We start from the raw sequence: 24,248 nt of genomic DNA, 5'->3' as shown, positions 1-24,248 counted from the left end.
GGGGGACATTGAGCCTAAGAAAAAGTTAATACTGCATATATATTTCATATGCTCTGTATCTAGATAAAAAAAAAAATTACCTAAATGATCAAAATTTTGGTGCTAGAATTTTTATCCATTTTTTTAATTAGTTTTTATTTATCCATTTTGGATAAATAGATTTTGTCCAAATTGGTGGCTCAATTTGAGCACGGAAGAAACTCTCCTATATCCACTTGCATAAACTAAAAACAAATCACTAATTAATTTCCCCACATTAATATTCCTCTGGATAAGATGAAATTTTATAATAGGGGCTCCTCCTTCTTATCTTGTTCCTCAGCAAGTTACTCTTTCCCATTTACTCATTTTATAAATTTAGTCAACTAAGTCTCGGTGTGACTGTATCTTCTCTGTGTTTGTCACTTGCCTTCTTCTTTAGTTCTTTGCGTGACCTCCCCTCTATATATTGCCCTTACATTTTCTCTACTCCATACCAAACTTTACTCACAACTCTCTCTCTGGTTCAACCTCAATACATATCGATCTCAATCGAACCATGACGGTTTCCGGTCCGGGCAGATGGGCCGACACCAAAGGCATGACCCTCCAGGTCCTCAACGGCCGGTGGTTCATGGTCTTTGCATCTCTTTTAATCATGTCCGCTGCCGGCGCCACCTACATGTTCGGCCTCTACTCTCCCGATATCAAAAAGGTCCTCGGCTACGACCAAAGCACACTCAACCTCCTCAGCTTCTTCAAAGACTTGGGCTCCAACGTCGGCATCCTCTCCGGCCTCCTCAACGAGGTCACGCCGCCGTGGGTGGTCCTCGTGGTCGGCGCCGTCCTCAACTTCTTCGGATACTTAATGATCTGGCTCTCCGTCACCGAGAAAATCGCCAGACCAAAAGTCTGGCAGATGTGCCTCTACATTTGCATCGGCGCCAATTCCCAGTCGTTCGCCAACACCGGCTCGCTGGTCACGTGCGTCAAGAACTTCCCCGAGAGCCGTGGCGTCGTTTTGGGGCTCCTCAAGGGCTACGTCGGCCTCAGCGGCGCCATCATCACGCAGATGTATTTTGCTTTTTACTACAACGACACCAGAGCCTTGATTCTGCTCATCGGGTGGCTTCCGGCGGCCATATCGTTCGCCTTTCTGAAGACTATTAGGATCATGAAGGTGATCAGACAAAGCAACGAGGTCAAGGTGTTCTACAACATGTTGTACATCTCTCTCGGGCTCGCTGGCTTTCTGATGATCATGATCATAATACAGAATAGGGTGCACTTCACTCAAGGGGAGTACGGAGCCAGCACCGCCATGGTGCTCTTCTTGCTCGCCCTCCCCATCGTGGTGGTTGTAATTGAGGAGTACAAGATTTGGGAGAGCAAAAAACTCGAGATGAACGGTGACGTAAAAATAGTCACTGAAAAGCCCATCCCTGCTGCCGTCCCAACCGATAAACAATTAGTGGATGAAGCTCCTGAGTCCACCGCGGAACCTACCCAATCTTGTTGGAAAACTTGTTTTCAGCCACCAAATAGAGGGGAGGACTACACAATTCTCCAAGCTCTATTCAGCATTGACATGCTCATACTATTCATGGCGTGCATATGTGGTGTTGGGGGCACATTGACCGCAATTGACAATTTGGGTCAGATTGGGACTTCGTTGAGATATGCCAACCGCAGCAGGAGCACTTTCGTGTCCCTAGTCAGCATATGGAATTATCTCGGTCGAGTTGTTGCCGGATTCTACTCTGAATACTTACTAAAACGATACAAATTCCCTCGTCCTCTCATTCTAACCCTAACCCTCTTGCTCTCTTGCGTTGGTCATCTTCTCATTGCCTTCAATGTTAAAAATGGCCTCTACCTGGCCTCAGTCATAATAGGATTTTGCTTCGGCGCGCAATGGCCTTTGCTCTTCGCCATAATCTCCGAGCTCTTCGGGCTCAAGTACTACTCGACCTTGTACAATTTCGGGTCAGCCGCGAGCCCGGTAGGCTTGTACTTGCTCAACGTGAAACTCACCGGTCATGTGTACGATAAGGAGGCGACGAAGCAATTGGAGGCTTCAGGGCTCACTAGGAAAGCAAATACGGAGTTGACTTGTATTGGTGATGAGTGCTTCAAGTTGTCCTTTATTATAATTGCAGCTGCCACATTTTTTGGGGCACTGGTTTCACTGATTTTAGTGAAAAGGACAAAGAAGTTTTACCAGAGTGATATATACAAGAAGTTCAGAGAGGAGGCAGAAAAAAATGCTGAGACTGAAATGGCCGTGGGAGAAAATGGTGTCACCAATGGCCATCACCAAACCAATGAAAGATCATAGAGATTAATGCATATATGTATATGCTGTGCTTTCTTTTGTTATTTTTTCATGTTGAAACCCATGAAATAGGTATAGAGTTTAGGGAAAAGGAAACTATATAGATCATGTGTTATCTTTCAAATTTGTGTGAGATTTTTACATTAGTGCCGATATTTTCAGTGTAGCCTTCTTTTTCTCCAACTTGTCAATAAAATAGAGAGTGTCGGGCACTGCTAATATACAATTCACCGGAAAAGTCTTTGTCCATATCTTTATGGTCCCTAAAATGAGGGATGACCATGTATATACAGAATCTGGTTTGCTCATAATTTTCAGAAGATGGAGACTTTTTTGGTTTCATTTCGGTGCATTATTAGGCTTATACAAAACTGTTGCTTTCCCCATTGAAAATTTTAAGCAGGTTTATGTTGAATTTTGAATTTTAAGGTATAATAGAAACAAAAGAAGTATATTAAAGATTGCAAATAAAATCCTGGATATTTTATAGCAAACAAAGCAATAAGTTAGCGATGTATTTTATGTATGATTATTTGGTCTTAATTTCTCATGTTTTATGTGTTTGGATATGTGGAACATGACATAGAAGAACTCTTAGTTTGCATTATCTATGCAAGAGGCCACAGTAACTTGGTCTCGGAATAGGCACCCCACCCCAATTGGAAACTAGTTTAGAAGATATTCCTATTGGAAATTTGGCATCCTATGCAATACGACTGGTTTAACTCCAAATTAAGTGAGACAATCCATTAAGGGATCCATCATTTGCATCTGCCTCTTCATCGATCGTATTCTTTAATGAATGCCATTGCAATTGCAATAGTCTATTTGATCGTTTAAATTACAATTAAACCAGAACCTTCCTAGAGATTACAAATTTCTCTGCATTTTATTGGGGGTTTCACCATCCTTGTTTCGTGTAAAACTCCACATGCATGCATGTTTTTGGTTTTGAGATGGATCTTTTGGGATAAACTGTTAATTTCCACGAGACTTTCGCTTATAATAATCTGATTATTATAATTGTCAAGTGTTCAACTCATTTGAATTTTGGCTTTTAGCTAGCAAATTAAATTATTACATGGGATGCGTTCCAATTAAATTACAGATTTTTGGAGCTAGATCACTCTTCCAACTTTGAGGCCACCAAAATTCCAGACTCTGCTGCTTGTCTCATCCTTGTTGAAATCCTTATGAATGTCAGTGCTGTGTAACGGTGTAACCAGGGAAATAAGAACACCAACTCACCAAGCAATGTGAGTATGTGACTGCAGTAATGGTAATGCAGGACAGTTTTGTAGCAAAGTCCGGCCGCCAGTACAACTTAATCCATTACCACTCTTCCTTTCCAATCCCAAAGCTTTCAGTTGCTTCTCTGCTTCCTTATCATACAGAAACCCTGTAACCCTCACATTAAGCGAAGATGAACCAAGTGGGCTAGCCATGACCCCAACATTGTTCAAAGTAGCATAGTGCTTTAGCCCAAAGATTTCAGAAGTAATTGCAAAAATCACAGGGAACTGAACACCAACGCAAAACTCTGCAACTATTGATGGCATATACAGACCATTTGGGACATTGAATTCAATGAGACGGTGACCAATGCATGATAGCAAGAAGGAAACAGAGTAAGCATACGAGGTCTAGTGCTATTGTACTTTGTGATCAAAATTTCTGAAATCATACCCAAATTTACATGCAAGGTAAACCCATATGCTTGTGAGAGACAAAAATGTGCTTATATATACTTCCCAAACCAGTTCCAACTAGACCCAATTTGTTTGTCATCGTAAGTATGCTGCCTGGGCCATACAGTATTGTCCAGAACAGACATATATAACATCTATGCTGAATATCGCTTGCAGCAGAGTTTAGTCCTCTCATATGTTAGGTGGACCAAATATATATGCTTCATATTCCAATAAAGACATTATTTTCTTGTTTTTTGGTAATATTAATGGCACTCAAGAAGAATAATTCCATTTCATAGTGAATTTCTTGTACTCTTGAACAGAACCGAAGTCAATCTTCACATGCATCCTTAAGTTTCTTATGCTTTAAGAAAATTAGTTACTATTTGGTTTTGTTCCATACCATCCATTTCATAAGGAAGTGGGATCGATATTTTCCTAAGAATTGTCCAGATTTAATGGATCGGATAACTTGAATTTCAAGCAATGGAATTATGATACAAGAAGACCACAGTTTGATAAAGCAAATAATAGAAAATATATAGAAAGACAGTAGTTTTTCATACAAATCCAACACAAGAGATAAGCCATCTAGACACCATGCATTTTTGTTCAGCAACAGTTTGTTCTCAACATAGACTCTCAGAACAATCAATATGCTGAAGGGAAACCTTTGCATAGATCGCTGAATTCAAGAACATTACCGGGACGTGAAAACACAATCTGCACAGAGACCACAAAGAGGGTATATGATGAAAAGAACAATTTTTTTATTATTTTAAGGGCTAAAATCTGTTTAGTCTCTGTACATTGCCTCCAACATCATTTCAGTCCCTGACATTTAATTTCATCCAAAAACTCCATGATCTCTCAATTTCTCACCAATGAGATCATTCCGTTAACTCTCTGTCCAAATGCTCCATTAAGCCGCTCACGTGGCAATTCCTTTCACGCCAACTTAGCTCAATAATTGTGAAAAGTTCAATATAGCTATGTGTTCTTTCTCCCTTCCTTTTTTCTTTTTAATTTCTTTTATTCTTCCTACATTCAAGTCCTCTCTTCTTCCTCATTACTCTCTCTCCCGTTCGCAAAATCAAAACCCAATCTTTCTCAACCAACAATGAAACCTTACAAACTCCTAAACCCTCAGACCCTTAAACCCCAAACTCCCAGACCCATCTTCCCCTTCAAAACCAATCTCCCTCCTCCCCACCTTTCTCCTCACTTAGCCAACCAGACCCTCCACCCATCACCCACCACTCTTCCTTAACTCCATCCAAACTTCTCAGTGGCATTTCATCGAACACCTTCCGCACAACTTTCCCGCGTCTCTAATCTCCCACACGCCCTCTTCGACCTTCACAAAAGCCCTCATCTTGTCCATCAATTCACATCCCACATCGACTTCCACCGCCTCGAAATTGAAACCCAATGCCTCGTCGTCGCTATTCTTGCTGGTAAGTGCTTGTTGTGAAATGAAGAGGGCTGATGAGGCTTTTGAGTGCTTTAGCTTGATGACGAGTGAGAATGTTGTGCCTAGCTAAGAGTCTAAGACTAGGACTTACAGTGAATTGTTGAGTTTATTTTCGAAATTGAATCGAACGGAGAGGGCTTGGGTTTTGTATGCTGAGATGTTTAGGTTGAATATCAAGTCGAGTTTCTTGGGTTGATGGAGAAGTTGGGGATCGTCTGGGGTCAGAATGAAATTTTGGAGGAAGTTGAGGGGTTTCCGCAAAGGGATTGGTGGTTGGGCTCGGAGAGAGAGCTTGGTGCTGGTTATGGTGGTAGTGGTGGCAGTTGTGTTATGCTTTGGATTTTGGGTGTGAAGAAGAAGAAGGTAGGAAGAAAAGAAGAAAAAAAAAATAGTAAAAGAAATTAAAAGCAAAAAGGAAGGGAGAAGCACATGGCTATATTAGATATTTCACAATTATCTAGCTGAGTTGGCGTGAAAGGGCTTCTCGCATGAGCGACTTAACGGAGCTATTTGGACGGATAGTTAACGGAATGAACGTATTGGAGAGAAATTGAGAGATCAAGGAGTTTTTGGATATAATTGAAATGATGTTGGAGCAAAGTACACGGACTAAACAAATTTTAGCCCTTGTTTTAACGAATGAACATGAAAACTGGGGGTTGGCAGGAATGTATGCCAAATACTGAAGAAATGTACCTGGTAATTTCCAAGAGTACAAGAGTTGAATCCTGCCGCACAATAATCAAAATAATACTCCCATGTCCGAATGAATTTTTCATCGAATCCAAGAGCTAGTATTTCACTATAAACACACAAAGTCATTGCAGCATTGTTAAAACATAAAACTTCTATAAGGCATCACAACCATTTGTAAAATGTTAAAAACCATTCATAAACATATAGTTGTACAAGCATGGAAATTTGGGATGATTATGAGAATTGACTGGGTCATCTTCTTACCTATGTTTCTCCGAGAATGTTTTTCTCCAATATCTTAGTGTTTGGTAATAATGAATTCCAATGTTTTCCAAGTGCTGCACACTGCAGAAATGGAAGCTTTATAAGTCAAAATAGAAATTGCAGTATAATATTAAACCTTATGAAATTGTAGTTATTAATTAATAACTGATCATACCTGAACCTGGAAGAAGCAACCATAGCTGATGTTACCCTACTTAATGAAGGTAACAATCCACCCGGAAAAATATACTCCTTTATGAAGTCTGAACTTCGCCTATACTCATCGTAACGCTCATCCGGAAAGAATGTGAACTGAGAAAGATCAACCACCCTTAACCATTAACAGAATCTTGATTAATTTATATGTATTGATCAATGTTATAGTTGAACATTAGAGTGTTAGGCAACCAATATTTCCTAAACATCATATATTAAGCCAACACTCTCTTCCAACTTCCAAGTGCAACTTCATCCTTCACATGGAGAGGTCGAAATATTCAAGGCTGTAGACACACACACAGAGACAGCATCACCTCTTGCATATTGTTGAGAATATATATATCCCACATGAGAAAAATGGGACATTGTCTATGGGTTTATAAAGATTTGGACCACTCCATCCATTGCCAATTAGTTTTGGATGTGAACCTAGATTACTTAATCACATATATGTACCTTGCGATCCAACATATTAAATGGGGAATATGGTATATACAATATAAGCCAATTAATAAATATGCCCCAACAGCTCAAAACTGAACAAGATGTATATCAAGCTTACGCAATAGCTAAAATTCTACATTTTTCTCGATTGTAAATTAAGTAGAGAACTAGGCGAGATCAAGCCACACAAAACGTTCAGCACTATATGCATATACCACTCAAAAGAGGTACAACCAGCCATTAGAAGAATACCCAGCCCCTATTTTATTCCACCTTAAGATAATATTGTATGAGATATTACCTGTAGAATAAGAAGCCCATTTTCTGCTAGCATAGAGTCACAGCTAGCATAGAGTCACAACAAGCAAAGAATTCCTCCATAAATTCATGGCCGACATGTTCTAGCATCTCACTGAAAATTCCAACATAGATCAAGGTATGTTTGGGAATATATTTTCGGAAAAAATTGTTAGGAATATCACTCACCAACAAATAATTCTGTCATATTTGTAGTTCTGAGGCAACTCGCGGTACTCACACAGCATAATTTTGATGCTTTCCTGGTTTGATTAAAATTATTTCTTACACACATCAATCATTCAATCTTTTTGAGTTATTCATAATCTTAACTTTAGTAGGTGTTCTTGACAATAATATTTATTTATTGTTTGTATTTAAGTAATTTTTTTTCTTCTAAAATACACTATCAAATTTAACGTAAAATGGTTATCCAATAATAAAATTTGTTGTCAAGTATGTAAATTTTTATATGGCATACATATATGTATTGTAAGGGTTTGGATTAAGGGACATCATATTTTACACAAATTTTGACACATCTTGTAAGTCATTAGATTTTAAAATGTTCAATTGTCTGGATTTGTTGTTTGAATGATGTTAACACAACACCAATTGATGTGGATAATGATGTGGCATTATTACATATTCCAATCTAAAATTATAATTGAATCTAAAAGAAAAAAAAGTCAAAATTTAGAGAATACGTGACATACACGATCGAAGGAAAGAAACATAAAAAATAAAGAGGAGAAAAAACGTCGGACGCTAGAAAGAAGAACTCCATCGAATAATCGAAGCAATTGCATATCCAAACTATTATGTATGAAGAATCGTGATCAATATCACTTCTAATTAGAAACGGTGTCACTTAGCATACACATGGGAGTTTTGAGATATGTGCAGGATATATATACCATGATCAGCCATGCCAGGCATATTTCCACAATGCTAGGTGTACGTACTACACCTCTCGAGCCACAGAACACCATGAAGTGGATTTTACTCAACTTACCCATTGAGAAATTTCTCTCCTGTAAGTCCCTCATATTCTGGTTGTTTTCAATTTTTTACACCTGATGACGATACACAAATCAGAACTGGGTGGGCTACTTTATATGAATGGAAAGCTAGTTAGGAGGATAGAGATGGAAGTGTAGAGTTGGAGAAGACGATCTTCTCCAGTGTTTGACTTTTGTTCTTATGCTCTTCCTTAATCTTTTTTTCTTTCTCTTAGCGTTTGTTCTGCTATTCTTGTTATTCTTTTGTTCTTTTGATTGTATACAGTTCTAATACGAACAATGTTTAATTTTTTTTCTTTTAGTAAAGAAAAGTTTAAATTCAATTATAATTTTAGATTGGAATATGTAATGCCACATCACTTGCTGTTGTGTTGATATCATTCAAACAACAAATCTAGACCATTGAACATTTTAAAATGTAATGGCTCACAAGATGTGTCAAAATTTATGTAAAATATGACGTCCCTTGATCCAGACCTGTATTGTAAAATTATCCTAATTATGCAGCAAATTTTATAAAACTCAAGAGACCATATGTAAACAACAATCAGGTCTCTTGTTTAATTGCTAATGATGGGATGTGGAATTTTGGGCTTATATATTGTTCATTCTATTCCTTTACCAAATCATCATGTCCCTGACAAACTTGTTGGCAACTATACCAAGCATGGCCTTTATACTGTCAAGAGTGGTTACAGATTGGTCCTTCAAAGAAGAGATTGGTCTACAGGTGGAGAAGGTAGTTTGGATTCACAAGATAATCTTCTTTGGAAATATGTTTGGAGTATCAAAGTTCCCACTGCTGTTCGTGTTTTTATGTGGAGAGCTCTGACTGATATTCTGCCATGTGCATGCACACAACCTTTACAGAAGACACCTGCTCCTTTCTCCACTCTGTTCCAGATGTAAAAGGGTTCCTGAGACAATTCTTCATGCATTGTGGTTTTGTCCAAAGGCAAAAATGGTTTGGGTTCTTTCCCCACTTCGTGGTGCTATTAATGGAGGTAGGCAACAAGGGTTATTGACGGATCTGTATCCTATGATTCCTATCTAAATCAGAGATGGCTCTTTTGGTGTGGTTATGTCGCCGAATTTGGCAAGCAAGAAATGAGGAAATATTTCAACACAAGTTTGTGAGTGCTCAGTTTATCCTATCTCAGATGCTTTCTTCTAATTTTGAATTTCTTTCTGTTACTGCTGTTCCTGCTCGAAATCAGAATGTTAGGCTTCTATCACTTCTTGGATTAGACCACAATACCTCTTCTTTAAGTTAAATGTAGATGGTGGCATGTTTATCTGGTGATTCAAATTTGAGGGGTATGGGTGCAGTTTAAGGGATTAAAATGGTGAATTATTACTTGCAGTATCTAAAGGAATGGTTCGATGTTTTAGTGTTAAGGCTACTGAACTATATGCTGCTGCTTTGGGACTTTAAGCACTGCTTCAAGCTGGATTCCAATATTTCAAAATCATCCTGGCATTGGATGCCTTGTCTGTGATCTCTGATTTAAATAAAGAGGGGGTTGATTTTTTGGTAGAAAATGTCTTAACTAATTGAAGAGGTGAAGACAATGTTTCACCTCTTCCCTTCAGTGGTTTGTATAAATTGCCCTAGAAAATATAATCATACAGCGCACGTGTTAGCTAGGAATGCACTTTTGTTTGCTGCATTTCAAGTTTGGATAGAGGAAAGGCCAAAATCATCCTGGCATTGAATGCCTTGTCTGCAGGCGCGGAACCACGTAGTAGGCTTTATGGGCTCAAGCCTAGACAACATTTTGGGCCGAAAATCCCTAAGTATATATATCTACCTTCAGCCCATACCAGCCCAAAGAAAAAAAAAATACTTATCTGCAACCTCCCTCACCTCCTCGATCTCTCCGCCTCGCCTAGTCGCCTCTTGGACGCACAGCGGCGCAGCAGCCAGCAAGTCGATGAGATGCAGCCAGTTCTTCTCTTTGTGATATTGAGTCGAGTTCTTCTTCCTGCACTGATTTTCATTGCAGACTTGCAGTCATCTTCTCCGGCTTTCCCCATCTAAGCTTGCTTTGTCTCCTGAGTTGCTCCAAAACGGAAGGTCTTTCTTTTCCTTTTAGCTAAGTCTCTTGATTGGTTTAATGGGTTTGTTGATGGAATTAGTGTTCCTACTCAATTCTCTCTTGATTGGTTTAATGGGTTTGTTGATGGTTGTTTATGGGAATGCATTGAGGCCAGAGAGGTATGTAAGGATTGTAAGCTTACTTTTCTAACAGATGCAGAAGGTATGGAAGGAAAAGAGTTTAGATTTGTTTAATAATGTTGCTTCTGTGGTCGAAGAAGAAGAATTCGAATGGTTTGGAGTGGTGTCGTGATTTTTGTGTCATAATTGAAACAAAAGTCTTTTTGGTCAAAGGGGGATGCAAGGTGTTGAATTATTAGATAAAGCTGCTTCTTGGTTGGAGTTTTGTAAGGCAGGAACAAAGGACAAGTGGGAAATCTGAGAATAAGGTAAATGTTTGAATGATGCAAGTATGTTCGTTTTGAGAAATTTGGTATCAAGCTGGTCACTTGGGGTCTTATTCCAAGTTTACCATACAACTTTGAGTTCAGTAATGTACTGTATCCATTTCTTACTACTTCATATTGTCTTTTGAACAAGGAAACTTGCGGATAAAGTTGCTGCAGCTGGATTTTTTGTGGTGGTTCCCGATTTCTTTTATGGCGATCCTGTGAATCTTGATGATCCTCAATTTGACAGAGAGTCCTGGTTTAAAGCTCATAGCAAGGTTTGTGACTTTTCTTGAAAGGAGTATATATGTACAATGTTTGGAATAAATAGGAACTAGAATAAAGATGAATTAGGAGGGGGAACATAAATTTTCGCAGATTTTGAAGGCCAATACAATTATGTACTAATTGTCTGCAAGTGAAGCAAAAATAGAACAAGTGGGGGGTAAAGACCTATTGAAAGATTCTCAATTTGGACCGAACAATCAAACATGATTCCACCTAAAAAAAAAAGAATTAGTGTACTTCTAATTAGCCTAGACAAGTCTTGCATCCTAGTTCCGCCACTGCTTGCCTGTGATCTCTAATTTAAATAAAGAGGGGGTTGATTTTTCGGTAGAAAGTGTCTTAAGTAATTGAAGAGGTGAAGACAATGTTTCACCTCTTCCCTTCAGTGGTTTGTATAGATTGCCCTAGAAAATATAATCATACAGCGCACGTGTTAGCTAGGAATGCACTTTTGTTTGCTGCATTTCAAGTTTGGATAGAGGAAAGGCCACAATGGCTCTCCGATGTACTTATTGTACTTATTGATGATGTATGCATCTAAGTGTTTCAATCACTATATTTCTTTTCTCGAAAAAAAAAAAAACAATCATGTAAAATCCGAAAGCTATAAATTTTGGTACCTGAAGGCCAGCATCTTTCACTTTCTTTTCAGAAAATTGCACTTGTTCCTTCGACAAAGTTATGCCAGTGTATCTACAACCGGTTTGCTTGACGACTTCAATGGCGAAGCCTCCCCAACCACAGCCCAACTCTAGGACTTCATGGTTCTTAGTAATTCTAGCCTAGATTAATAGAAAGGAATAAAAACAGAAGTGTTTAAAATAGTAGGCAAAATCACAAATATCAAAGTAATAAAAGAAAACTAACTTAAATATGGGTAATTTACTACTAATTATAATAGCCTTCAAGTAGATGATGACCTCACAAGTCAAACCCAGTCTTTTACAGAAAAGACTCACCTTTTCAATGAGAATACTGATTTTCCTTAGCTGTGCAGTCTTCAACTCTTCATCTTCTTTCTACACAATGATATAACAAGGACGAGGAAGTGTATACTTTAAACATGTAATTCCTTTCATGTATGCAGTACGTGCAAATGGTGCTATCAGTTACTGTAAACTTATAGGAAGCTGATTATTATTCTTACCTTAAATACAGCAGCGGAATACATCATTGTTTCGTCCATGAACAGCGAAAAAAACTCATTACTCTAGATCCACACACAAAAAATAGTAGTGAGTTTGAGTCTCATGCTAGCCAACATGGCATGTATCGTCCAGGTTTTCCTCTTAAAAAATAAAAATAAAAATAAAAATCCAGGTGATCATAAATTGTTTACCAGATCATAATGGTGAGAGATGTTCCTTCGAGCCTCTGTAAGAGAGTTTTGCCTTGAAACGTGATGAAAGAGATATCTTGCTGGGGCTAAACAAGCTTCCTTTAACAAAGGCATCCACCTTCCTCTATATATAACCAACAAGTTCGACGTAGTTATGATTTGGATGACTGATATCTATACCTTAGTAAACGCAAGTTCATAACAGATATTGTACGTTATTGCATGTACCTTTTCTTATTCATTTTTGAGAGGGAACAATTTGAATCTCTGTTGGCAATGAGAATCTGGAAACTAAATAAGGTTAGCAAGACGGAATTTAATCTTCAAAATGAACAAACGATTTTGCAGCCGAAACTGATGAATGATATTACCATTAAGAGATTCTCAAGACCTTTGTCTTTATCATCAAAAGAAAAATCGCCATTGATATATGCATCTGCAAGGCCTAAATCTCCCCGTGTCATTACCTGACAAATATATACTGCTCATTAGTGAAACTGAGGGAATTTCGATCAATTCATACATGTATATTTTAACTTCATGAGTAGAAAGTAGAGGATCGATGCATGCAGGCATACACATATATACCTTCCAGTAAAATTGAACGGGGTTATGAACTTTAATAACAGATTTCAAAGAACAGCCTTTGTTGCTTCCCTCAAAGGTTTGCACCATTCTTTCTTCTAATAAGCTGTATATATATAAGAAGATAAAGCAGACAGTATACCATTTATCAGAGTTCTTTAACTAGGGAATCGCCTCAAATTCTGTCAACGTGCTTTGAGAGATTTCATATGGAGCTCATCACTCATGCATAGTAGTTCGGAGAGAGAGAGAGAGAGAGAGAGAGGGGTACCAACTAAAGATGGCAATGCAATGCAAATCGATGAGCGATTACTAACTATAAGTTTGTCATTTATATGATTCAATTCTTGAGCTTAATTAACGGAGAAAAAGGTTCAAAACATTAGTGCAAGTGTGCCCCAAGGAAGCAACTAATTAACTGGCTAGCTGGAAAATTTTATCATCCAAGGAAAATAGATGTGTATTTAAGAACAAAAGCTAGCATTACTCACACTAAACATCCTGTAGAGATATACTGTCTCAGAAATCTAGTAACATATAGGCGTGCGACCTTCTCCAAGAGCGCACAACCTTTTCCAAGCACACGATTTGCTGCAGCCATTGTTCAAACCTGCAAAATAGTAACACTAATTCCCTATTCAGCTGGATTCCACTACTTCTGTAATTACCTGAAGAGAAAAAATTCACTGGTTTGATAGATTCTGGAGAAAGACCTTGGAGATGGAAAACAGGTTTCTTCGCCCTTATCCAAATGATATGTGCTGTATAAAGGCAACAGCATTGGATCACCGTCTACTTGGAGCTAAATATAAACAGTATAATACTCCACACCGCCATCTACACATGGCTGTAACAATATAATACTCCACACGTAGCTGTAACAATATAATACTCCACCGCCATCTACTTGTAGCTGTATTATATTAGTCCATGTTTTTCAGACATCCCGTTTTCACATCATCCACATGCCCTCTATATTGGACGATACGAAATACGTGTGACCGTTGAGCATTTATACTTGAGCGTAGAGAGATTTAAATCATCTCTTAAGATTTGCGAGATCTTAATTTTTAGATGTGAAATCAATACTCTATATTCGCGCATAAATCTTTTTTTCTTTTCTTTTTTTATCATATCTACACGCTGCACTCTCGTTTTCTTTACCACCAGAATAGACTGATGAAAATTTTGTTTACCACTTGATATATAGTTAATTAGTTAGGTTGCAGACTTACAGTCAATCAAAATGTGTGGAGATTATCAGTCGTCCAGTACTCTTTCAGGAAAAGAAAAAAAACTAAAATACAAATAATATAATATATAGGTGGTGGAAAAGACTGAAATGGGTCCGTGACTGCACATAATGGCATTGGTTTTTTTTTTTGTTTTGTTTTTTTTTTTGTTTTTTTGTGGATGAAGAATGTGGCATTGGGTATTTGATGTCGAACATTGTGTTATTGTATATGTTCTGCGTTAAGATCCAATCTTATAGCCATAGAATATAAAAATAAAAAAAAATCCTCCACCCCTGTTTCTTCTCTATTCCCCTGTCTGCTTGAAATCTGTAATGTGTTCCGCTTTAATAGTCATTTAAATTTGTTAAGTTAAAAAAAAAAAAAAAGGGATGAATGATCTTGTTCCATATTTGAAGAAGTTTTTTTTTTTTTTTTAGTAAGGGTCGGTGCAGGCCGCACCCTCAAGCCTTGATTAATAAAATCGCAGAATACATGAGGGAATATGGTACCTGAACCCCAGATTGCATAATAAGCATCATAAGAACTTCCTGAATTATTTACCTATCTATCTATGAGGACTTAGTAACAGTTTTTTTTCCTCACTTTAAGGGATCGCTTGTGAGATTCATTTTTTTTATCACATATCAGCAAACTGACCATTAGATTTTTATGTCTCCATAAATAGATCATTTTTATGCTCGGGGTATAGGTATTAAGTCCCCCCCCCCCCCCCCCCCCGATGCGGCAAAATGCCAAAATATTATTAATAATAACATGGGCGTGGGGATGAGCCTCCCAGCTTGACTGGGTTCCAAACCCCATTAATTTCAAAAAAAAAAAAAGAAGATCATTTTTGTAAATTTTCACCCAAATTAAAAATTATTAAGGTAATTCATAATCGTGTTTTACTATTATAAACATGAACAATTTAGGTTGGACGGATTTGGTTCGTTCATTGATTTAATATAGTTCGCTATCTTAATAATTATTAATTTGGCTGAAATTTTGCAGAAGAGATCTACTCATAGAGACTGAAAAACTGAACATATCCACATCTCGACAGTTAAGTTTTTAGGTACTAATGTATAGATCATCTCTGAAAATTTTCAGCCAAATTGATGATCATTAAGGCATTGATAACTGCCTTAAAGCTGGTATAGTTCAGGTTGGACAGATTCAGTTCGTCCTTTAGGCTTGCTTATTTACTATGTTATTTCAGTGTGTAGGCTTGCTTAAATAAGTGAGCATGAGTATCGTCAAATAATCGGACATAATCTATGTATCGCTGTAGTTTACCACAAACTCTTTTTTTTTTTTTTGAAAGAACCACAAACTCTTTATCTACCCATGGATGGTAGAGGGAGGATATGTAATGGTCCTTTCTGACCTGAGTATTAATATATCAACATGATATTATTTCAAAAAAAAAAAAATCATTGATTTGTCTCGAAGGACAGGAGGTGCGCAATGTCGCCCTAGGCAGTCTTTCCTCCTGGCTAAGTCGCTGGCAAAACAACCACCAGTGTTGAATGATCTAAGAAGATTCTTTAGGAGAGTATGGGTTCTCGACAAGAGTCAATTCAACCATTTTGTTCTGAGTTTTGATCTACTCCGAGATCGGAACAAAGTTCTCCTGGGAGGTCAATGGAGGATTAACCATGCTCCCATTATGATGCAGGAATATGATGGAGTGGCACCGATCCAATCTGTGGCCATGAACTCTCTCGCTCTTCTTCTGGGTGAAGATCTCGAATATTCCTCCGGCCTTTGAGGACCCTGATACCATCAAGGACATCACATCTGTTGCAGGTAAGTTTTTGGAATTTGATGATAAGCCCTTCTTCCTCTTGAAGAAACTCCGTCTTGCGCCAGGCGTGGAACCGGAAATATCTTTCTTCTTTGAGAATCTGGTTGGTATGTGCAACTCTTGTCACTTTCTCATGCATGATGGGGAGAATTGCCCAGTTAGCATGGAGTCTGCAAAACAGAAACAGGCTCCTGCTGGAAGACTTGAGATTGGATCTCCATCTTTAAGTTTCACTGCGGGTAATTTCCGTTTTCATGGGGTGCAAACGCCAGTGTTACCACCAGTCAATCGTGTTTTGTTCCAGAATAGCACAACTCCACGCAAACCCGTCATACTGCGGGAAAAATTGCTCCCCAAGAAACATGCAGATAACTCTTTGGCAATTGTCCCAGTCACTATTCAAAAAAACAAAATCTCTCCTCCTAAGAAAGTGCTTACATCACCAGAAAAGGCTTTAATTCTGGTCCCTGAAGTAGTGATGTCTCCCCCTAAGAAAGAACTTGATGTAGTTGCAATGGCGGAGACGGTGATCATGGAGTCTGAGACCGTGCAGTCTCCGCTAAAAATTGTGAAGGATGGGATATTGTCACAGAAGTTGGAAGTGAATGCAGAGCAAGAGCATAACACTGCCCCTGCCAAGAATGAGCCAGTGAAAGAAAAGAGAGGCGCCACTCTCCAAACTCAGGGGGTTTCTCCGAAAAAACTCAGCATTTTGCTCCCGGATTTGTTTCAGAAAATCGAGCTACAGGATGCACCTTTGAAGAAGCTAAAAATACCTAGCTTCCCTAGCAAGTTTACTGCCCGGTCTCTTGGCCTTACTGAGGCGCCAGGAAGTATTTTGGTGCCCAAAGACCCAATGGTGGAGATCCCAAAACCAAAGAAGAAGAGAGGAATACCACTGGGGTCGAAAAATAAAAATCCCCCAAAGTCTAGAAAGATTGCTGCTGCACAAGTGACTTGCTTGGAGTATCTTAATTACCAAGCCTCCTAGCCCTAGTGAGAAGGGCAAGGAGAAGATTTAGGTTTTTTGTTTTTTGTTTTGAGCCTAGCCTATCTTCTATGCTTTTGTATAGGTTATAGGCTCACTTGGAATAAGTGAGTGGTGCTCACTTATTGTACTAGTGAGTGGTGCTAGCATATCATTGTCTTAATTACTAGCCCTATTTTGGCAGGGATTGATATGTATTCGTGCCGTTCTGGCCTTTGCTAATAGAATTCTTATTTGATGATTCAAAAAAAAAAAAAAAAATCATAGACAAATCTCCAGATTCTGAGTTTATTTTTTCCATATTTTATCTTTCTCCCTGCACTTTAATTCTTATTTTCTTATCTCACCTTTGTGTATATTTTTTTCTTTCGTGAATCTTACCTCTAATCAATCAATTAAACCATTTCATTTGCTCAATATTCCTTAAGGGCAACTCTAAAAAGTCTCATTTGGGTTGCTAAACTCATTTTCGCACCTTCTTTAGAGCATTATTCATATAATTCTTCTACTCATCTCCAATAGGAAGTATCATATACGCGGTGGCATATTAATTTTTCCTTTGACAATACTATTTTGTTAATAATGTGTTTTACATATTAAGTCATATAGAAAAGTATGTCAATATTTACTTTTGTTTCGGGTGTGTTAATGCTCAAAGTCCGGCGGTAGCCGAACCTTCGTTTAACGCGGGTCCGGTGGGCGGACCGTTACTCTGAGAATCGGGTGGTCTTCGCTAGCTGTCAAATGAAAGACAGGGCGTCAGAGGGAGTGTAATACCCGAAAAATTCAAATTAACGTCCGATGTCATTTTGGAAATGATTTCGTAGGCGTGGGCACGAATACGAAGCTTGAAGGAGTTGTGGAATTAGTTCGAACGATTTTATTTCGAAAACGAACGTTATTTAGGGGGTCTTAAAAAGTGACTTCTTATACGTACAGAATTTGGGAAAACTTTCTTCATGAAAGTTGTAGAGCTCGTCGATACGATCGCGTGCATATGCGGAACGCAAAAATCGGAGTTCGTATGAATTAGTTATGATTTTTTGAAAAAGCTTCCAATTTAGTATAAAGCTTCCATTTTTGGAAATTTCCAAAAATAAAAACAAATTTTTCCAAAATTGGAAAATCTGCTGCGATTTTAGTTCCCCGCCGGAAATCGCCTCCAAAACTTCGATCGACGATTTCTTCCTCCTCCGGCCACCGATCCTCACCAAACTTCTTCCATTGGCTTCGTATGGTCCTTGCGCACCTGTCAGTGGCAGCCTTGCACGGCGGCGCGGCCTGTAGCGGCGGCAGCAAGCCCGGTCCGATTTAAGCTCGATTTTGGTCAACGCCGGTTTTCTCCTAGCTCCGGCCACCAAAACTTCCGATCCTTGGCTCCATGAACTCCCCTCAACCTGCTGATCATCATACTAGGAGGATTGTACCTAGAGTGACCGGTTTCACGTTCGTCGGAGCTCGGTAAGTTTTCAATCCGAAACGAAAATCTTTCGATCGGTATATCTCGAGCTACAGACCATATTTTTCTGTGATTCTTGAACCAGTGAGTTCTTCTTGAGTTTCTTAACAACTCTTCAGAAGGAATCGAAGCCTTAAATTGACGTTTTTACGTCGAATTGGAGCTCGCCGTTTTCTGCAGTTTCTCGCCGGTTTCTGGAAAATTTCGGCCACCTTCATACTGTTCAAGGTAATTTTCGACCCCTTCCGGTCATTTTCAGACTTCGTGCTAGTTATGAAAGTTGTTAAGCATGATGAGAGGAAGAAGAGCAGCCCGGCCCCGACACCATTGGTGGTGGTCGGCGGCGGCTCTGCCACTAACTCCGGCGGCCCTTTCCGGCCACCTCCGGGGATCAAAAATATGGTTTCTGTACATTTTAAGATTCTATATTTCAATACGATCATTTCGATATATTATACGCAATTTTTGGATATCGTATGATTAAGTTATGAATTTTTAAGTTTAGATCGATTTCGATCGTTAGATTTGTGATCTGTGAAGTTAGGACCGTCAGATGGACTTGTAGTTTTGATATGATGATCTTATGACTGTCCCAGTGGCTTTGTGTGGTCATGGGCGAAGATCCGACCGTTGGATCTTCGTATAAATGCAAAACAGTGATTAGGAAGGCGATCCGTGAGGATCCGACCGTTGGATCATCATTTAATTTCAATCCGACCGTTGGATTGTCGTTTGATTATGTTTTTGAGTTATTGGCTAAGTTAAGGTCATGTTTGATTAGGTGATCGACGGTTTGATTTGGCGGACGATTCGTGAAATTGTATTTTGAGCTGTTAAGAAGACGCAGCGGGAATTTAGAGGTGAGTAAACCTCACGTGGTTCATATTACGAACCGAATAAATTTAATTACCTTATCTTGTCGTAATTGCGTGAAAATATTTATGGAATAAATATTTGTTTTAAAATCATATGGACTTGATCAACTACGGTCCATGGGTAAGTAAAATGATTTTTACTATACAAATGAATTTCTCGGTTTTATTGCATGTGAACTATAGTTGGTAATAGTGATTATCCCTGAGCGGATAATTACGTATATATATATTTACGTGATTATATGTGAATGGTGTGACATTGAAGAGTGTGGAATTGGGATGATTAAATTATTATGAATTGACATGTGACTTACCATATTTATATGTGATGAACATGATTGATGAGTTCTTGTTAATATTCATGATTTACATTGGAGGATGTATAGAGTTAGAGAATGTAGGGTTCTGAGGATGAGGTGTCCGAAGTTCGACGGTTAAGGATAACCGGAGTGTTTGTGTGCTGAGGACGGGGATGTCCAAGGTGCGACGGTTTATTATTAACCGAAGTTGTGTGCTGAGGACGGGGATGTCCAAAGCGCGACGGTTTATTATTAACCGAAGTATATGGTGCTGAGAACGGGGATGTCCAAAGCGCGACGGTTTATTATTAACCGAAGTATGTCGCATTACTTGCACCTAGGCCAAGGTGACTGGTAGCGATGTGGTTAGAGCTCTAACGTGCTGTTGGGATGGACCAAAGTGGTGTTATGTGGGTTGGGTTTTTGCAGGACCAGTGTGTTGTATTGTGATTTGAGGATTGTGAAAATGTATTCCTTGTGGTTTTACATGAGTGGTTTGATGTCTCTTTGCAGACGTAATACTGTTGAATTTTACTTGAACTGTAATTTAATAAATCAACAGTTCTTTCTTTTTACTCATACGGGCTGTCAAAAGCTTACCGGGTTTTGTGTTGTTGCAATCCCGGTACACTATTCAAACGGTGTAGCGGATAACCCTGCAGGTCAGGAGAACCAGGACGGTGATCGGGCTGCTTAGAGTAGTGTTATGTGAATTACAACATTATATTGTGAGGTTTGTTATGCTCATTTAGAGCTTTACAATTTTACTTTGTAAGAGTGAATTGTAATAATTAACTCGAGGTTTTCGAGTTTTTTGTGTTGAGTGGCGAGTGGTGTGTTTGTTTCTGAGAAAAAAATTCAGAACGTTATTTGTATTAATTGTTTATTCATGTTTCGGATTTGAATTGGTTATTCAAAATTCGGGGCGTGACAGTTTGGTATCAGAGTGTAAGGTACATATTTGGTGATAATCAGTACTCCCCGAGTGATGGCCCGTCTGCAGCGGATCCCCATCATATACTCTTCGGTACTGGTATAATCATTGGGTATGTCTTAGTATGGGGTCTAGACAGCGTGTATGTCTGTAGGACGGTAGAGTTGTCTTCTAAGTTCGTATTAGAATAAGTTTAGTTTCCGCAGGTTGTAATCTTCTAGGAATAGAGACCTCTAGATTTAACTCTGATGAGTCGGTGAGATTTGTTTTATGGAAGTGAGGTCCTTTTGGATGTTGAAGTGTTTGGTTGAAGGCATGATGTTGACCTATGCACGTACCTAGTGTGGATACGAGTATGAATTGTTATAAATTTTGTCTTCTTAAGTTGGACGTACAGATGTTTAGATGGGGTGTACGTATCAAGGATTAGATATCTTGTTTTATAAAGAGACGTCTTAGTGGAGTTTTGGTAATTGACATGTGATACGTGATTAAAGTGACTCTGAGGCAATTATGCTGACCTTGTGTGAGAATGAATTCTTAGTGTAGACTAAGAAGGTTGTGTGGTGATTTTATATACACTACGTGATGAACTTTTAGAAGGAAAAGTTATGAGTAAAAGTATGGGTTTTTCCCTGATGTCTATAGCAGACTTGTGCATATGGCAGCCTTGTGGTGGTGCCAGTAGTGTTTATTTTATAACAGTTTTTATGGCAGTGCTTGTAGTGCTTTAGTGGTAGTTGTGTGATGTAACCATTTGATAGAACTCACCTTGGTTAGGGTGTTAGCCATTGAACAGGATTCTTGACTCTGTGGTTTGGGAAGAGATTGATATAAATTTTTGAGTGTAGTGAGGTAATTTGGAGATACTTAGGTTATCTATAAGGAGGGTGGTGGAGTTTGTTATCGAGGTGATACCAGGTTAGATACCTATATTAATGTCGCTTTATTGGATGAAACTGAACTTAAGGAGTTGAAGGTTCAAGGTGAGAGTTTACTTGAGTAGAGATTCATTAGAGCTAGTATTTGACCATGATTAGATTTGGTACTAAGGATATGAATTATCGATAATGACTTGGAGCGAATTTGTAGCATTCTTTTGAGACATGTACTTTCCTGCCCAGTGAAGGATATGTTAGTGTTCTAGTTCTAAAGATCACGAGCGTAAGAGGTGTTAAGTTTGGTGCTCTATAGGTGTTTCTGAATGGGAAGTGTTTAGCTTTATTAATCCCTGAATTCTAGCGACGAAATTGTTTGTGTTTGGTTTGACTCAGAGGATGCTAGCTAGACCTCTGTGCAACTTAATTGATTGTTTATGATAAATCATTATGATTGATGTGTGCAGCAGAGTTGTCAATGGTTTTGAAAATAGTATTGGGTGACCAAGGTTGATCCTTGGTGTTGTTGTTGGTTTAACAAAAAGAAGAAACGACATGCATGCAATCTTATTGATTTTATATTACAAAAAAGGAAAACGAGGACTATGTTATGCTAAGCCTAGTCAGCAGCTCCGGATGGATTGAGGCGGAGCTCAAGAGAAACGTTAGAGCCACTGTTGTAACCGCCTGAGCCACCAGAATAGTAACCAAATGCGCTACCTTCCTCGGAAGTAGTCTTCGGATTACCAAAGACGTCCTCGCCGTGCACGGGGAATAGAGGAAGAGTTTCAACCTCCTGGTGATCTCCTCCTCGTTGTTGCAGGGATGTTTGTCCTCCTGTTGTGCCAAAAGAGTTGTACCGGTATTAGTGTTGAAGTGTGAGGAAGAATATGAAACAATGTTTAATTTTTTTTCTTTTAGTAAAGAAAAGTTTAAATTCAATTATAATTTTAGATTGGAATATGTAATGCCACATCACTTGCTGTTGTGTTGATATCATTCAAACAACAAATCTAGACCATTGAACATTTTAAAATGTAATGGCTCACAAGATGTGTCAAAATTTATGTAAAATATGACGTCCCTTGATCCAGACCTGTATTGTAAAATTATCCTAATTATGCAGCAAATTTTATAAAACTCAAGAGACCATATGTAAACAACAATCAGGTCTCTTGTTTAATTGCTAATGATGGGATGTGGAATTTTGGGCTTATATATTGTTCATTCTATTCCTTTACCAAATCATCATGTCCCTGACAAACTTGTTGGCAACTATACCAAGCATGGCCTTTATACTGTCAAGAGTGGTTACAGATTGGTCCTTCAAAGAAGAGATTGGTCTACAGGTGGAGAAGGTAGTTTGGATTCACAAGATAATCTTCTTTGGAAATATGTTTGGAGTATCAAAGTTCCCACTGCTGTTCGTGTTTTTATGTGGAGAGCTCTGACTGATATTCTGCCATGTGCATGCACACAACCTTTACAGAAGACACCTGCTCCTTTCTCCACTCTGTTCCAGATGTAAAAGGGTTCCTGAGACAATTCTTCATGCATTGTGGTTTTGTCCAAAGGCAAAAATGGTTTGGGTTCTTTCCCCACTTCGTGGTGCTATTAATGGAGGTAGGCAACAAGGGTTATTGACGGATCTGTATCCTATGATTCCTATCTAAATCAGAGATGGCTCTTTTGGTGTGGTTATGTCGCCGAATTTGGCAAGCAAGAAATGAGGAAATATTTCAACACAAGTTTGTGAGTGCTCAGTTTATCCTATCTCAGATGCTTTCTTCTAATTTTGAATTTCTTTCTGTTACTGCTGTTCCTGCTCGAAATCAGAATGTTAGGCTTCTATCACTTCTTGGATTAGACCACAATACCTCTTCTTTAAGTTAAATGTAGATGGTGGCATGTTTATCTGGTGATTCAAATTTGAGGGGTATGGGTGCAGTTTAAGGGATTAAAATGGTGAATTATTACTTGCAGTATCTAAAGGAATGGTTCGATGTTTTAGTGTTAAGGCTACTGAACTATATGCTGCTGCTTTGGGACTTTAAGCACTGCTTCAAGCTGGATTCCAATATTTCAAAATCATCCTGGCATTGGATGCCTTGTCTGTGATCTCTGATTTAAATAAAGAGGGGGTTGATTTTTTGGTAGAAAATGTCTTAACTAATTGAAGAGGTGAAGACAATGTTTCACCTCTTCCCTTCAGTGGTTTGTATAAATTGCCCTAGAAAATATAATCATACAGCGCACGTGTTAGCTAGGAATGCACTTTTGTTTGCTGCATTTCAAGTTTGGATAGAGGAAAGGCCAAAATCATCCTGGCATTGAATGCCTTGTCTGCAGGCGCGGAACCACGTAGTAGGCTTTATGGGCTCAAGCCTAGACAACATTTTGGGCCGAAAATCCCTAAGTATATATATCTACCTTCAGCCCATACCAGCCCAAAGAAAAAAAAAATACTTATCTGCAACCTCCCTCACCTCCTCGATCTCTCCGCCTCGCCTAGTCGCCTCTTGGACGCACAGCGGCGCAGCAGCCAGCAAGTCGATGAGATGCAGCCAGTTCTTCTCTTTGTGATATTGAGTCGAGTTCTTCTTCCTGCACTGATTTTCATTGCAGACTTGCAGTCATCTTCTCCGGCTTTCCC

General features: G+C 38.8%; 2 protein-coding genes across 4 annotated transcripts; one reads left to right on the top strand and one right to left on the bottom strand.

The window, feature by feature from the left end:
- The first annotated feature begins 349 nt into the window (after window positions 1–349).
- LOC133717457 (uncharacterized) lies at window positions 350–2,482 on the top strand. The gene has a single exon (XM_062144173.1). It carries the CDS (start codon window positions 539–541, stop codon window positions 2,315–2,317), a length of 1,779 nt encoding a protein of 592 aa, XP_062000157.1. The 5' UTR covers window positions 350–538; the 3' UTR covers window positions 2,318–2,482.
- A 1,977-nt stretch (window positions 2,483–4,459) lies between these two features.
- On the bottom strand, window positions 4,460–13,911 carry LOC133713792 (uncharacterized). 3 transcript variants are annotated; one of them, XM_062139821.1, is made up of 13 exons: window positions 13,834–13,911; window positions 13,612–13,730; window positions 13,124–13,226; window positions 12,907–13,002; window positions 12,764–12,819; window positions 12,536–12,659; window positions 12,344–12,406; window positions 12,156–12,215; window positions 11,817–11,978; window positions 6,615–6,751; window positions 6,440–6,520; window positions 6,176–6,281; window positions 4,460–4,728 (listed from the first exon to the last, which is right to left on the bottom strand). In XM_062139821.1, the coding sequence occupies exons 2-13, from the start codon at window positions 13,719–13,721 to the stop codon at window positions 4,657–4,659; spliced, it is 1,170 nt and encodes a 389-aa protein (XP_061995805.1). In that variant the 5' UTR covers window positions 13,722–13,730; window positions 13,834–13,911; the 3' UTR covers window positions 4,460–4,656. The 3 variants fall into 3 exon arrangements, with proteins under 3 accessions (XP_061995805.1, XP_061995806.1, XP_061995808.1); XM_062139822.1 differs by lacking the exon at window positions 13,834–13,911 and having other exon boundaries at window positions 13,612–13,825; XM_062139824.1 differs by lacking the exons at window positions 13,124–13,226; window positions 13,834–13,911 and having other exon boundaries at window positions 13,612–13,750.
- Between the last annotated feature and the right edge of the window lie 10,337 nt (window positions 13,912–24,248).

The sequence above is a fragment of the Rosa rugosa genome, chromosome 6 (genome assembly GCF_958449725.1).
Source record: "Rosa rugosa chromosome 6, drRosRugo1.1, whole genome shotgun sequence".
NCBI classification, from domain to species: domain Eukaryota; kingdom Viridiplantae; phylum Streptophyta; class Magnoliopsida; order Rosales; family Rosaceae; genus Rosa; species Rosa rugosa.
Note: the sequence above shows the minus strand (reverse complement) of the source record. Positions and strands in the feature narration are given on the sequence as shown.

Excerpts from the sequence above, each read along its gene's own strand:
- LOC133717457 (XM_062144173.1), top strand. The coding sequence starts at position 539 with ATGACGGTTTCCGGTCCGGGCAGATGGGCCGACACCAAAGGCATGACC.
- LOC133713792 (XM_062139821.1), bottom strand. The coding sequence starts at position 13,721 with ATGGCTGCAGCAAATCGTGTGCTTGGAAAAGGTTGTGCGCTCTTGGAG. Across the intron at positions 12,820-12,906 it reads GTCTTGAGAATCTCTTAATG|ATTCTCATTGCCAACAGAGA; the intron begins GTAATATCATTC and ends TTTAGTTTCCAG. Across the intron at positions 12,216-12,343 it reads ATTCCGCTGCTGTATTTAAG|AAAGAAGATGAAGAGTTGAA; the intron begins GTAAGAATAATA and ends ATCATTGTGTAG.